General features: G+C 37.3%; 1 protein-coding gene across 6 annotated transcripts in view; it reads right to left on the bottom strand.

Annotated features, from left to right (window-relative positions):
- Positions 1 to 14,429, bottom strand: part of WDSUB1 (WD repeat, sterile alpha motif and U-box domain containing 1) — a 43,645-nt gene that overhangs the window by 457 nt on the left and 28,759 nt on the right. For all 6 annotated transcript variants that reach the window (XM_045559257.1, XM_045559260.1, XM_045559262.1 and 3 more), the window contains one exon: positions 11,002 to 11,142. In XM_045559257.1, the coding sequence (XP_045415213.1) occupies positions 11,002 to 11,142 (141 nt within the window). The remainder of the gene's footprint in view (positions 1 to 11,001; positions 11,143 to 14,429) is intronic.

Here is a 14,429-nt window from a genome sequence, read left to right as displayed (position 1 = left end):
AGGATTACTAAAATGAATCGAGTATAAAAACTTCATTGCCAAGGCCTTTATTGTGATTTAAGTGATATTCTTTATTGTACCATCACTCCCAAGATATCTCTGCCATAACACCTGAAATTCGACCATTTGAGAAGCATTAGGATTGGATAGTGTTGTATGAAGCATAAATTATCCAGAACAGTTTCATTATAAAGTTCTTTTTGAACACTAAAATTAAGACCAAGACCCTGTGAAAAATTCAGACACAGTGGAAAAGAAAGAACAGAGCTGGATAGAGTGGTAGTGAAGATAAACTGCCCCATTATAGCTATTAGCTATGTGTATAATTTGGCTAAAGATGAAAGGGAAAAGAGCCTTAGGAATAACTCAGCAAAACTTACCAAGACATTGAGAAGTCAGGAAAACAGAGGCACAGATGTTATAGAATTTGCTCCACTAAGGATTTCACAGTAAAGGGATTTGTGATGCCAAAAAAAAAAAAAAAAAAAAAATCTACTGGCTAAGGCTTAATACCATGGGCCAGGTGTGGTGGCTCACACCTGTAATCCTAGCATCCCTGTGGGATATCAAGGCAGGAGGATTGCCTAAACTCAGGTATTGAAGACCAGCCTGAGCTAACACAAGACCCTGCCTGCACTAAAAATAGAAAAATTAGCTGGGCATGGTGGCATGTGCCTGTAGTCCCAGCTACTTGGGAGCCTGAGGCAGGAGGATCACTTGAGCCCAGGAGTTTGAGGTTGCAATGAGCTATGATGACGCCACGGCACAGAGTGAGACTCTGGTTTTTACAAAAAAAGCCCTCACAAAACCCCATGTTTTTGCAAAGTTCTTTGCCTTTACATATGTGAAGACCGGAGGGGTTTGTTTTTATTTTTCTGGAGACAAGGTCTTGCTCTGTTTCCCAGGCTAGAGTGCGGTGGCATCATCATAGCTCACTGTAACCTCAAACTCCTGGGCTTCAGTGATCCTCCTGCCTCAGCCTCCCAAAGTCCTAGGATTATAGGCGTGAGCCACCATGCCTAGCCTAAGACTGGAGTTTTGCTTCACTACATTTTTATACTTGTAGCTTTTTTTTTTCTTTTTTTGAGACAGAGTCTCTCACTCTTGTTGCCCAGGCTAGAGTGCCGTGGCATCAGCCTAGCTCACAGCAACCTCAAACTCCTGGGCTTAAGAAATCCTTCTGCCTCAGCCTCCCGAGTAGCTGGGACTACAGGAATGTACCACCATGCCCAGCTAATTTTTTTCTATATATTTTAGGTGTCCAGATAATTTCTATTTTTAGTAAAGAATGGGGTCTTGCTCTTGCTCAGTCTGGTCTTGAACTCCTGAGTTCAAACAATCCTCCCGCCTCGGCCTCCCAGAATACTAGGTATAGGTCTTCTTTCTCTTAAGCTGAAAATCTTGGTTCCTATTTACATTTAAACATTAACCTATTTTGCTTTTTCTGCTATATTTGTTTCAAAATAATGCCAATATAGTACTAACATAAGACTGTGAAAGAAATTTAAGATTGCTCTGTGGTTTTTTTCTGTCATCAAGGCTAGTCTAATCAAAATACCACGTTTGAAAAGCATATTTTTATGGTTCTGAAGTAAAACCTAAAAGAAGCTACATTCAGAGGAGTCTAATCTATCCCTGTCCCATCCTTGTTCCTGCCCTTCCAATGAGTAACCATATCAGTTTACATCTTTCCCTTTTTGAAAACATAAGCAGATGCATATGTACAGAGTATATACACATTCTACATAAAAGCTAGCATACTGCACACTTCTGCACCTCAATGTGTTTTCCCACCCACGGTACTACACTGTGTGGATACTGACAGACACCTGGGTTGTTTCCAGTCTGCCTTTCACAAAGAGTGCTGCAATGAACAGCCTCCTGCATGTGTCACTTGTACTTTGGGGAGATTCCAGAAGTAGGGTTGCCAAGTCAAAGAATAAATGTACATAATCTTGCTATATATTAACAGTGCCAACTTCCATATTTCATTGCTGTAAGCAATGTTTGTGACAGTGCCTTTGCTCCCTACAGCCTAACAGAATGTTGTGAAACTCTTGGATTTTTACCAGTTTTCCAAGTGAGCAATGGTATGTATTTAATAGTATGTGAGGCAGGGAACATTTTTTTTTCATAGTTTTTGCCCATTCTTTGAGGTTGTCTTCAATTTATGAAGATTTCATATATATGGAATAACAGTTACTTCATCAATTTTCCCTTGAGTCCTGGTTAGGAAGGTTTTCCCCATTCCATCAAGGAGTTCACTTGCATTTTCTTCTGGGACTTGAAAGGATTCTTACGTTTAGATTTCTTATCCATTTGGAGTTAATTTAGATGTACAGTATGAGGGATGGATCCAATTTTATTCCTTTACACATGGTTGTTGTCAGAATACCACTTGCTGAAAATTATTTTTACTACTGACTTTAAATGCCTGCTTTTATCACTCCCTAAATTTCCAAATGTACTTGGATCAATTTCTAGATTTTTTAAAATTATTTTCCATTATTCATGTGCCCATACACTTTTATTTATAGAAGCTATATAACATCTTCTAATAGCTGGTAGGACTAGCAACCGTACCCATTGTTCTCCAGGTTATTTTGCTGTACTTGTTTATTAGGCTCCTTTTGAATCGCCTTCTGTATCTCTAGGAAGAAAGCGTGTTATCAGAATCATGTTAAATTTATAAACTGGGGAAAACTGACATCTTGCTGACACCTGAGTTTTCTATCCATCACATGGTATGCTTCCATTTGTTTAATTATACTTTTACAGGGATGTTTTATAGTTTGTCACATGGGTTTAGAAGTTTTGCATATTATGGTTAGGGTTTTGTTCTAGTTTTTATTATTGGTTTGTAAATTGTAAGACAATTTGTAAATTGTCTTAGGTTAATAAGTGCTTTTGTTTACACACACACACCCCAACCTAGTGATTCCTCTTTGGGTTTTTAATTTGCTACTTTACGAAATTCATACTGTTTGTAGTAGTTTTTCTGTTCTTTTGGGCTTTCCAGATATATCACTGTCATGTAGAAAGGGTTCTTGCCTTTTTCTTTGAGTTCTTATCCCTTTAATTGCTTTTGGAGGGGAAAGGAGTCCCTAAATTTTGTTGGCTAGTATCTCTAAAACAATTTTGGTGTATCCGTCGCTTCCCCTGGCTTTTGGGCCAAGGTATATGTTTATCATATTAGAAAGCCTCCAATTCCCTTTTGTCAAATGTGTTTTTGGCATTTACAGAGATGAGCCTAAATGCTGCTCAGCCCTCTTAAGCTGTCGTAGCTCAGCTCCAAACCCACAGGTGACACTGAGGATTTGCCATGTTGGGGCCAGAATACCGCAGACGACATCCCTGCTTTGCCAGCTGGCTCCTCCTTAGATCCTGCAGTGGGATCCCTCCAGAGCGAGGCTGGAAAACAGTGCAGGCTCCTACCAGTGCTGTGCTTGGCCACGGCTTTTCTTCCGGCAGGGGCAGCTGGTTAGTCTCCAGATTGGTTTGGTTGCTTTGTTTACTGCACTGTTCCAATCTGTCTTATTCTGCCCCTTACAGAAACCAGCACTAATGGGGTAGCTCCCCCTCCTTAGTTCTGGCAACCTCAACGTCTTTGTTCCCTTAGTCCTAGAGTTGCTACATGCTTTATGTGCAGATACTGGTACCTGTGATTGCCTCTTGTTCTTTTTTTGAGATATACCATAAAACTCACCCTTTTAAGTATAAAAGTCAGTGGTTCTTGGTGTATTTCAGAGTTGTATGTCGCTCCCCACCTCAGTCCTTGGCAACCACTAATCTACCTTCCGTCTCTATTGATTTGCCTATTATTTCATATAAATGGAGTAAAATATGTGGCCTTTGGCTTCTTTTACTTAGCATAATGTTTCAAGGTTCATCCATGTTTTAGTATGTGTATGTCCCCTTTGTTGTATGGCTATACCACATTCTGTTGATGGACATTTCAGTTGTTTCCACCTTTTCTATGAACAGATGTTTTCAATTCTCCTGGGCATATACTTAGTTGGGTCACATGGTAACACTATTTAACTTTCTGAGGAACTGCCAAGCCATTTTGACAGATTCCAATTTCTGCACATCCTTGACACACTTATTTTGATTCTAGCCATCTTAGGTTCTCATTGTGATTATCTTTTCCAGTGCATATTAGCCAATAAGCACTTATCATTAGACTGTTCTAGGGCACTGGTACCGTGCTAACTCATTTAATCTGCACAACAACCACCTTATGATGTAGGTATTACTATTCTGTTTTACAGATGTGAAACTGAGGCATGGCCTGAATAACTTTCCAGAGTCACACAGCCAGGCAGTCTGGCTCCAGAGTCAATGCTCAATGGGACTTCCAGAAAGGAAAACTATAATAAATGAAATTTTGAAAAAAAATCTAGACAATTACAGAAAAGACAATTGGTAGGTCTGAGAAAATTACCTAGAAAGGCTTAAAGTGTATTGGAAGACTGAATAGTTAAAATAATTGATGAAAGGCATGAATTCCAATCAACTACAATGTGCCTTGAACAAGAGAAATATTATAAAAATAAATCCATACTAAAATTCTCTGAAACAAAAAATAGAAATTAAATTAGTGTACTTGAACTGCAACAAGAGAAGTCAGTATAGTATGGCCCATAATCAAGATAAAAACAGTATGCAGGCAGGCTTTAGGAAAAAAGCAAACTAGTCATATCAAGTTTAGTAGGTTATTATATCATCATGAATTGTATATTTTTTCTTAAACGGTTACATAAATGAATTAAACATCATTTAAATGTTTAGAATAGACCGGAAAGTTGTCATTTCTACTCCTCACACTACCCCCATTAACACAGTTTTTTGGTCTTTTGTAACATAATGATTCTAAAATTTATCTTGAAGGAAAAATGGGCAAGCCAGTTTTTTAAAAGATTGGAAAATGAACATAAAGCAATTTATATTTAAATAAACTAAATTCATAGCAATGCCTATCAGTATTAAGAATTTATCCAACAGTAGGTACGCAAGTGTACCCAGATATTTCTATAGAATTATTTGTAGCAATTTGTCAAAAAATAGAGAAAGATGGCTATCAATCAATGCAAGAGTTCATTTAGGCAGTATCCGTATCATGAAATAATACTATCCTGCGCTGAGAGTGAAGTACATAGTTCTGAATATACTGACAAGGAGTGCTCTGATTGATATATTGTTGAGTAAATAAAAACATTTTTTAAAAGTATCACATCCCCTTTCTTATAGATTATAAATGTATAGAAAACTATCTGGAAGGACCTGGTAACATGGCCACATCAGAGTACAGAAGAACCTGGGAGTTTTTTCCACCAAGCACATGCTACTTTCTTACTTTAAAAGAAAATAATGAAAATGTGGTATAAGAATGCTGAAATACGAACAGGCCTCGGAGATTTTTCTGAGGCCATTAGTTCAATAGATGAAAGCCTTCAAGAGGGAAAAAGTAAGAGTTAGATCGTATGCCGGGAAGAATTACCCAAAAGGGTATCAATAGACTGGTTCAATTCTGCTACTGAAGATTGAATTGTTTCCTACAAGAACAGCCATAAAACAAAATAACACAGGAAAGTTTAAGTGGGGAATCTCTAGGGATTATGCTAGGCAAAAAAAAAAAAAAAAAGCCAATCCCTAAAGGTTATTCCATTGTTTCCAGGGGTTGGGATGGGAAGAAAGGTATAGTTATAAAAAGGCCATAGGAGGGTCCTTGTGGGTTTGGAACTGCTGTGTCCTGACTGTAGTGGGGGATACACAAATCTCCAAAAAGAATAAAAAACTATGTAGAATATGACACGCTCAGGCAAAACTGAGGAAATCTAAGAGCTGTGGATTGTGTCAATATCCTGGTTGTGATATAATGTTATCATTTTGGAAAATGTGGGGGAAAATAAGCAAAGCCTACAAGATAGGTCTTGCTATTGTTCTGTACAACTGCATAGTGGATCTGTAACTGCTTTGATAAAATTTCAAAATACTTGGGTGGTACCAGAAACGTTAAAATCAAACACACAGACCACACTAAATAGTAAGCAAGGCTGTGGAGCAATCAGAATTCCCATGCACTGCTGGTGGAAGTGTACACTATGTATACCTACTCCTAGGATTATACCCAATAGAAATGCATACATATATTCATCAAAAACGTTCACAGCACTGTTTGTAATAGCCAACAGTGCCCATCAACAGAATGACTAAATTAGTATATTCACACAATGGACTTCTATACAGAAATGAGAAATTACTGCTTTGTGCAACAAGCACGAATCCCACAACGTTTAATAAAAGCCAGACCCAAAAGAGACACTTTGATTCAACAGAAAACCAGTACAGCAATCGATCATATTATAGCCTAAAGGAGAAAATGACAAATCTATAGATAAGCATTTTAAAAATTCTCAACAAACTGGAGATAGAAGGGAACTTCACCTTAGTAAGGGCAGCTAGCATACTTAATGGTCAAAGGCTTAATGCTTTCCCTCTAAGAGTAGGTCAAGGTAAGAGTGTCTACTCACCATTTCTTCTCAACATTATACTGGAAATTCTGGCTAATATGACAAGTAACAGGAAAATTTTTAAAAAGGCAGATAGATTGGAAGGAAAGAAATATTACTTTCAGATGACACATTCATGTATGAAGAAAGTCTAGTCTAAGGGATTAAAAAGCTATGATTATAGTCAGCCCTCTGTATCTTCCAGGCTAATGCAACGAACTGGTAATCAAAAATATTCAGAAAAATCAAAACAATAAAAACACAAAAAATACAATATATTTACATAGAATTTACACTGTATTAGGTGTAAGTAATCTAGAGATGATTTACAGTATATGAGAGGATGTGTGAAGGTTATATGCAAATACTGTGACATTTAAGCATCCACGTACTTTGGTATGGGAGGGCTGGTTACTGAAGGATGACTATACTAATAAATGTAGCAAAGTCACAGGACACAAAATCAATATACAAAATCAACTGCATTTCTATGTATGAGCAAATTGGAATTTTAAAAACTATTTACAGTGTTATAAAAATGAACTAATTTTGACAATATGTGTAGAACCTGTACACTGCTAAGAAAGGGAAAGAAAACCTAAATAAGTGAAGAGGTGTTCATGGACTGGAGCTGTCAACACCAAATGGATCTACTGGACAGCAATATTCTAGAGGATTTGAATTAGACAATTAATAATCTTGATATCTATATATTGATATATTTATTTACATACTATAAATTGATGTATCAATGTAGCAAAAATAATTTTGCAACCAAAGAGTTTTATAAATGTCCATTGAATTTTAAAGAAATTAACCATGAACATACTAGGAAAATTTCAAAATCCCTTTCAAAAGAAACATGCTTTCATATTCTTTGATCCCATGCCACAAAACTAGACACCTTTCCTCTAAAAAACAGCCTTAACATAATCAAACACTTGTACACTTTAAAATAGTTTTATTAATCTTTGGATAAAGGATATAGAAATTAAAGATATGGAAAAATATTTGTAGTAGATATTTATTGTTTAGTCAGTACCCATCCCCCTTTTCTGGGAAATGTTCCTTCCCCCACTATCCTCCTTATGATGTTGCCATGTTTATAAATAAGTAATTCTATTCTCCACAGTTTGGCAAATCACAGAACTCCACTTCATTCCTGGAGTAGACTACTATTAGGGTAGGATCCTGGCTCAAATTAGGCCAAAGAGTTCTTTTTTCCAGGATTTTTGGGAGTCAGGACCAGAAATAATGTCAGATTGGTCTCTCCCTGGGGGGGTGAAACTGTAAAATTTGAGACCTGTCTGTTGTATTTTTCTATCATGTAGGAAAAAAGCGCACTGAACATCACAGAAACTGAACATTAAGAAGCCTCTGAATAAGAGACAGAACCCTACTATATTTTGTGCTGCCAGTTTTTCCTGAGACTCACTTTTGATAAATCAATGCCATTTCTGCTTAAGCTAACTTGAGCTTCTTTCAGTTGCAAACAAGAGTCCTGATATAACATACTAGAGTCAAAAAATGTACAGCCATTGCTATGGTCATAGATAATTTCCTGGCCTGAAATAAAAATAGCCAACTGGCTTTTACTGAGTGCTTATTGTAAGCAGGTATAGTTTTAAGTACCTACAAATACATTAAAACTCATTCAATCCTTACAAAAATCCCAGGAGGGTAAGTACTAGTATCCCTGTTTTGTACATGAGCAAAATAAGGCACGTAGCTAAGAAGTAGCGGAACAGATTCAGGCACCTGGCTCTCCCCTGCACGCACTCAACTAGCGAGGCCACACTGCCTCCCATTTGTGTATTGTATTAAAGAATAAAAATTAAAAATAAAGGAAATGAACATGAGCTGAATGCTTAGGAATAAAAGTCACATAAGAAAATTATAAATGGGTAAAACATTAAAAGGCGCTCAAACCCAGTATCACACAAAGAAATGCTAACAGATTTCATTTACTGGATTGAGAAAGATTAAAAGATTGCTAATATCTCAAGTATAGTTAAGGATGAGAAACAGGGACCCCCATGCTATATTGAGAGACCAGTTTATCAGTATCAGTAATTCCCTTCAGCAATTTCACCTGTAGGGAATTTATCCTACAAAAATATTCATATTAGGACAGCAAGGATTGGCCGGGCGCGGTGGCTCACGCCTGTAATCCTAGCACTCTGGGAGGCCGAGGCGGGTGGATTGCTCAAGGTCAGGAGTTCGAGACCAGCCTGAGCGAGACCCCGTCTCTACTAAAAATAGAAATTATCTGGCCAACTAAAAATATATATAGAAAAAATTAGCCGGGCATGGTGGCACATGCCTGTAGTCCCAGCTACTCGGGAGGCTGAGGCAGTAGGATCGCTTAAGCCCAGGAGTTTGAGGTTGCTGTGAGCTAGGCTAACGCCACGGCACTCACTCTAGCCCGGGCAACAAAGTGAGACTCTGACTCAAAGAAAAAGGACAGCAAGGATGAATTTATACAGTGCTGCACAGTTTATAATAACAAAAAACCAACAAGAAATGAAGTAAGTTATAGGACACAGGCACCCCTGAATAATTCACAGCCTCAAAAAAAGAACAAGGTAGATAAAGTGATGCCTGCTTCTTTCCCTAGAAACTAAACTTAAAAAAAAATTTAACAGTAATAAAAAAAATTAAACAGCACTTAGCGATGACTACACACTTAAAACAGGCAAATGTCCTTGGACATTATACAAAAAAAGGTATGATATAGAACAGTATAAACATTGTAAGCCCAGTTTTGCAAATACAGCTTGATTCTACTGCTATTTAAAATGTGATATATAAGCATACACAGCAAAAACTATCTAGAACTATATGCTAAACCAGTCTCAGAGTGCTTGCTTTTGGGACCTGGGATTCAGGACTACATGAGGTGGTTTCCACTTTATATACTTTTATGTTTGGTTGAAATTTTGTACACAAAAAAATGAGCATACATTATTTTACAATCAAAAAATTTTACAAAAAAATACAAACAGGCTGTTGGTTTAATCATATCTCAGAGCAAAAGAGAGCTAAGTATTTTTTTAAACTGGAAGAAAACATTTCCAGTTGTATAAATGAAAAATACTACCTACAAAAGTTCAGAGCAAGCAGAGACAATCAAAGCTATTATAAAATGATAAAACTCAATATGAATAGTTCCACTAATGTTAACACAATATATAAGTATCTAAGTCCATCATAAGTTAATTATCAAAGAAGGTAAACAGATTATTTTATACCTATGCATATTTAAACAGTAAACTGCCATGTAGAAAAATTCACTGCCTCCCTAGCAAAATAAGGAAGAGTTTCAAACAAAAACTAGCAAAAATAAATAGAGTTATAAAATTCAGTGACTACAAAACTGTGTAAAAATAGGTACACTTAAAAATATTGCTAGTACTACTCTAAACTGGTGTCTTTTTTCTAGAAAACAATCTAATAAATCTAACAAGATTTATCAAAACTTGTTTTTCATATTCATAAAATATTCTCTGATTAATTCTGCTTTGGGGCACATATCCTATGGAAATAACCCTAAGTAATGGTAATAGCAAAGAAATATACCAAGATACCAGCTATTTACAATATAAGGATTTGCAAACACATACACACACTAGTAGAAGAGTCAAACAAAATGTACTACAGAGCCACATGGAATTATGATGTGGATTCACTGATTGCAACCATATAAAGTATGTATGTCTTTTTTGCTGACAATGATTAGAAATTAATGTGGAATGATGCAACTTTATAATCTTTAAATTTTTTTGGGGGGGGGGGGGACAGAGTCTCACTTTGTTGCCCGGGCTAGAGTGAGTGCCGTGGCGTCAGCCTAGCTCACAGCAACCTCAAACTCCTGGGCTTAAGCAATCCTACTGCCTCAGCCTCCCGAGTGGCTGGGACTACAGGCATGCGCCACCATGCCTGGCTAATTTTTTCTATATATATTTTTAGTCGGCCAGATAATTTATTTCTATTTTTAGTAGAGACAGGGTCTCGCTCTTGCTCAGGCTGGTCTCAAACTCCTGACCTCGATCGATCCACCTGCTTCAGCCTCCCAGAGTGCTAGGATTATAGGTGTGAGCCACCGCACCCGGCCTATAATCTTTAAATTCTTATTTCAGTAAGTTTAAATTCCTGAGAGACAAAATAAATGTAAGAGATTTCAACAGTCTATCTTTAAAAAATAGTATTTCATCTTTACAGCTGATAAATTCACATTTCACAAGTAAAACTTAATCCTTTTGTCTCAACTCCAAACCTACTCTCTGTCCGATTTTCTTATGAAATATACAATGTTCAATTGTTCACCTCAGGTCTAATGAGTTTTTAAAAAGAAAAAAACTACTTATGAGAAATAAAATAGGAATTTTAGAAATTCTCCACATTTAGGCAAACGTTCTGTAAACTGTCTACATTTTTTACTCACTTAGCACACAGAATGCCCAGCAACTTCGTATAGCATCACACGTACCTGATGCAATGACTGGATCTGTCATAAGTTCCCGAGTTATTGGACATACGAACTCATCAGGAATTCCAGAAGAAAGAGATTTAACCTTGGTCCTGAGCTCTTCAATTTTCCTCAGCAATTTACTACGCAGTCCTAGAGATTCTGGAAAGAAATTATTGTTACAGCTGGAGAACTAGTGGTAATCCTTATTATGCAAGTCTTTCACAAATAGAGATTTTATCAACTACAACCATCTTCTGACATACTCCTTTACTACTTGGGACTGTTTCCTTAATAAATTCCTTAATAAATCTTTGTAGTACAGTGTACTATATTGCTAATATATATCAGCAGCTAATAGCTAGCTTATTTTAAACAACCTTAGATTCTGAAAGTTCAAGAATTTCAGGTTGGCAGACATTTAATATATTCCACAAAATCAGAAAAGGCTTATTATTATTGGTTAATTTATGCATACAACAAAAAATTTTCTAAGAATTTTTTTTTTTTAGAGTCTTGTTTTGTCACCCTGGCTAGAGTGCACTGGCGTCATCATAGCTCACTGCAACCTCAAACTCCTGAGCTCAAGTGATCCTCCTGCCTCAGTCTCCTGAGTAGCTAGGACTACAGGCATGCGCCACCATGCCCAGCTAATTTTTTCTATTTTTAGTAGAGATGGGGTCTCACTCTTGCTCAGAGTGGTCTCAAACTCCTGACCTCAAGCGATCCTCCCACCTCGGCCTCCTAGGGTGCTAGGATTACAGACATGAGTCTCTGCACCTAGTCCTAAAAATCATTTTTAAAGATGTTTGGGTTAATAATATAAAAATGCCATGTTATAATATTTTTAACTTAATGAAATTTGACATATTTGCTGATTCTTATATGAAGTACAATCACAAATAAAGCTCACCCGTTTGTCTAAAACTACATGCACAAGTTTCATTTGTTTTTATTCTTGGTTTTGTTTTAATTTTTAAAAATTATCTTAATTTTTTAAAAGAGATTCTCTGTTGCCCAGGCTAGAATGCAGTGGCATCATCATAGCTCACTGTAACCTTGAACTCCTGGGCTCATCTGATCCTCCCACATCAGCTTTCCAAGTAGCTGGGACTATAGGCACACACCACTGCACCCAACTAATTTTTTTTGTTTTCAGTATAGACAGGAGTCTTGCTATGTTGCTGAGGCTGGTCTTGAACTGGCATCAAGTGATCCTTCTGCCTTGGCCTCCCAAAGTGCTAAGATTACAAGTGTGATCCACCACATCTGGCCTTAATTTTTAATTTTAAGGGGTCTAGTATAATTAATTTTAGGAAGTTTAGTGTTCCTGGGTTTACATTTTCAGAACTAGTTGGCAGTTCTACTTTAGGTTGTGGCATTTGGGGGTAGGGTGGGTAGAAGAAAAGAATTACATTTCAGAATGCCTTATAGTTCCCATATAAAGCCAAACCAACTTTCTATTGGGAGGTAATTCTCCACGGTGTTTATACATGTCTCAGGGCACCCTTTGTCTCAGACAATCTTTTTAAGGATGTTTGCAAACATCCTTAGAAGCTAGAGATAGTGTCTCCCTCGCAGTCAAGAGGGCAGATTTGTTTCTTGACCAGTACAAAGATAATGACTCCCTCTTGGGCTCATTTGCTTGCAGCCCCCTCATAAGACTGGGGATTTCATATGCTCAGGGTTCCTCAGCTGAAACACAAACATAAATCACCCCCATGAGACTTACTGGGGCTGGGGAATCAATTAGAACATGAAGCTCCTGCAGCCTGCTGCGCCATGAGTAAGACACTGTTTAAATCCATTTGGGCTCACCACCCATATTTGTGTCAGTGTGGCAAGTCAACCTAGTAGCCGCCTGCTGCTTAGGGCTGCTTTCCTGTGACTCCTTTCCTATGTAATTCACTGAAACCAAACTGAGGACTTTTAAAACAATTTTTTAAAAGTGCTACAACATAAATCAACAATTTCTTTACATGTTGAATGAGTCTGCAAAAATATACATGACTCAAAGAGATTCCCTCAGATCCTTTACGAAATCACTATCCAGATTCAAGAGAAAGCTAGTTCAACACAAAAGTGCCTATTTAGGGAAGGGTGCCTCTAAAATCAAGCACATTGTTGTCTGATCACCACAGACTGTATCAATGTAACAAGCCTGAGAAAGGCTCACTCATGATAGTTTATTGAGTCCAACTCTTCCCAGGATGGTCCCATTCACAATGCTGCATTTTTCAAGGGTTAGCCAAGCTGTGTATTTTTTATTTTGCCAGGCAAATATAATGAAGGGCTTAAGAGAAGTTACAATGATGGACCGTGTACTCTAAGCTAAGTAAGGAGAGAAGTAAGAATGGAGATAGATATTAATAATTTAACAGATAGGTAAGAGCAACATATTGAAGATTTTGATGAGATGGTAGAAAATCTATTATGACTGGGGTATGTACTTCCTGATCATTTGCCAAGTGAAAATCCTCCACCTAGGTAGAGATAGGGCTTGATAAACTGTCATGAGTGTTTCTAGAACATGCTTATAATTAGACAGCAGCCTTCTCATTTAAAGGGATAATTATACAACTTATAATAGGAAAAGGATATAAGAACATTTAATATTCTGGGAAAAAAGTATATTTTCTTATCTGTCAAAAATATACATATGTACTAGTATTTAGAATGCTAATATTTATAATAGAGAATATAGAAGGCCTAATTCAAAATTCTCCAGATAAGAAAAGGTTAAATTGGGTGTTATCCTTATCCAATTTTAATACCATTTAACAATGAAGTCAGATCACCTTGCCCTCAGGGAAGCATTTATCAAACCATATCCACAGAACTTAACCAGAAACAAACATCTCCTTTTGTGATTGAGGGCTGGAAAAAAGTGTTTTAAACTTAGCTTTTCAGAAAGAAAGGACTCCTTACCAGCTGAGGGTTAATAAACCCTCAGTCCAGGTAATGAGGAAAATCTGGCTGTATGCTATAACCCTGAAAAGGCATCTGGTTCCTGATGACAAATTTAAAAATGGACCACCAGCTCCTGTCCCCTCCTTTCCCTTTATCCAACTCTAGAAATGCTACATAATTGAGAGTTTGATGGAATCTAGAAATTAATAACCATCAAATACACAAAACTAAACTCTGAAAAGCCCTGAGGAAATAGAAGGTAAACGGGTTCCAGAGTCGGAGATGGGAAATGACAGCTTAGAGCAGAGACCTGGGTACGTGAATGGAAGAGAGACGTTTCTACTTGTGCCCTTTACTCTCCCAACTTTGTCCTCTAAGTATCATTGCCAAAGCAGCACTTTGAGCATCACCTGGAGGCTGGATAACAGGCCTGAGCTATAGCCTGGAAACTAACAAGCACAGACTATGGTGTGGTTACTCTCCATTGCCATAACAGAGAACAACAGAAACAAAAGCTGGCTTCTTGGAATGAAAGCTTT

This window comes from Lemur catta, chromosome 8, assembly GCF_020740605.2.
Source record: "Lemur catta isolate mLemCat1 chromosome 8, mLemCat1.pri, whole genome shotgun sequence".
Lineage (NCBI taxonomy): Eukaryota > Metazoa > Chordata > Mammalia > Primates > Lemuridae > Lemur > Lemur catta.
This window is presented reverse-complemented; position numbering and strand designations above follow the sequence as displayed.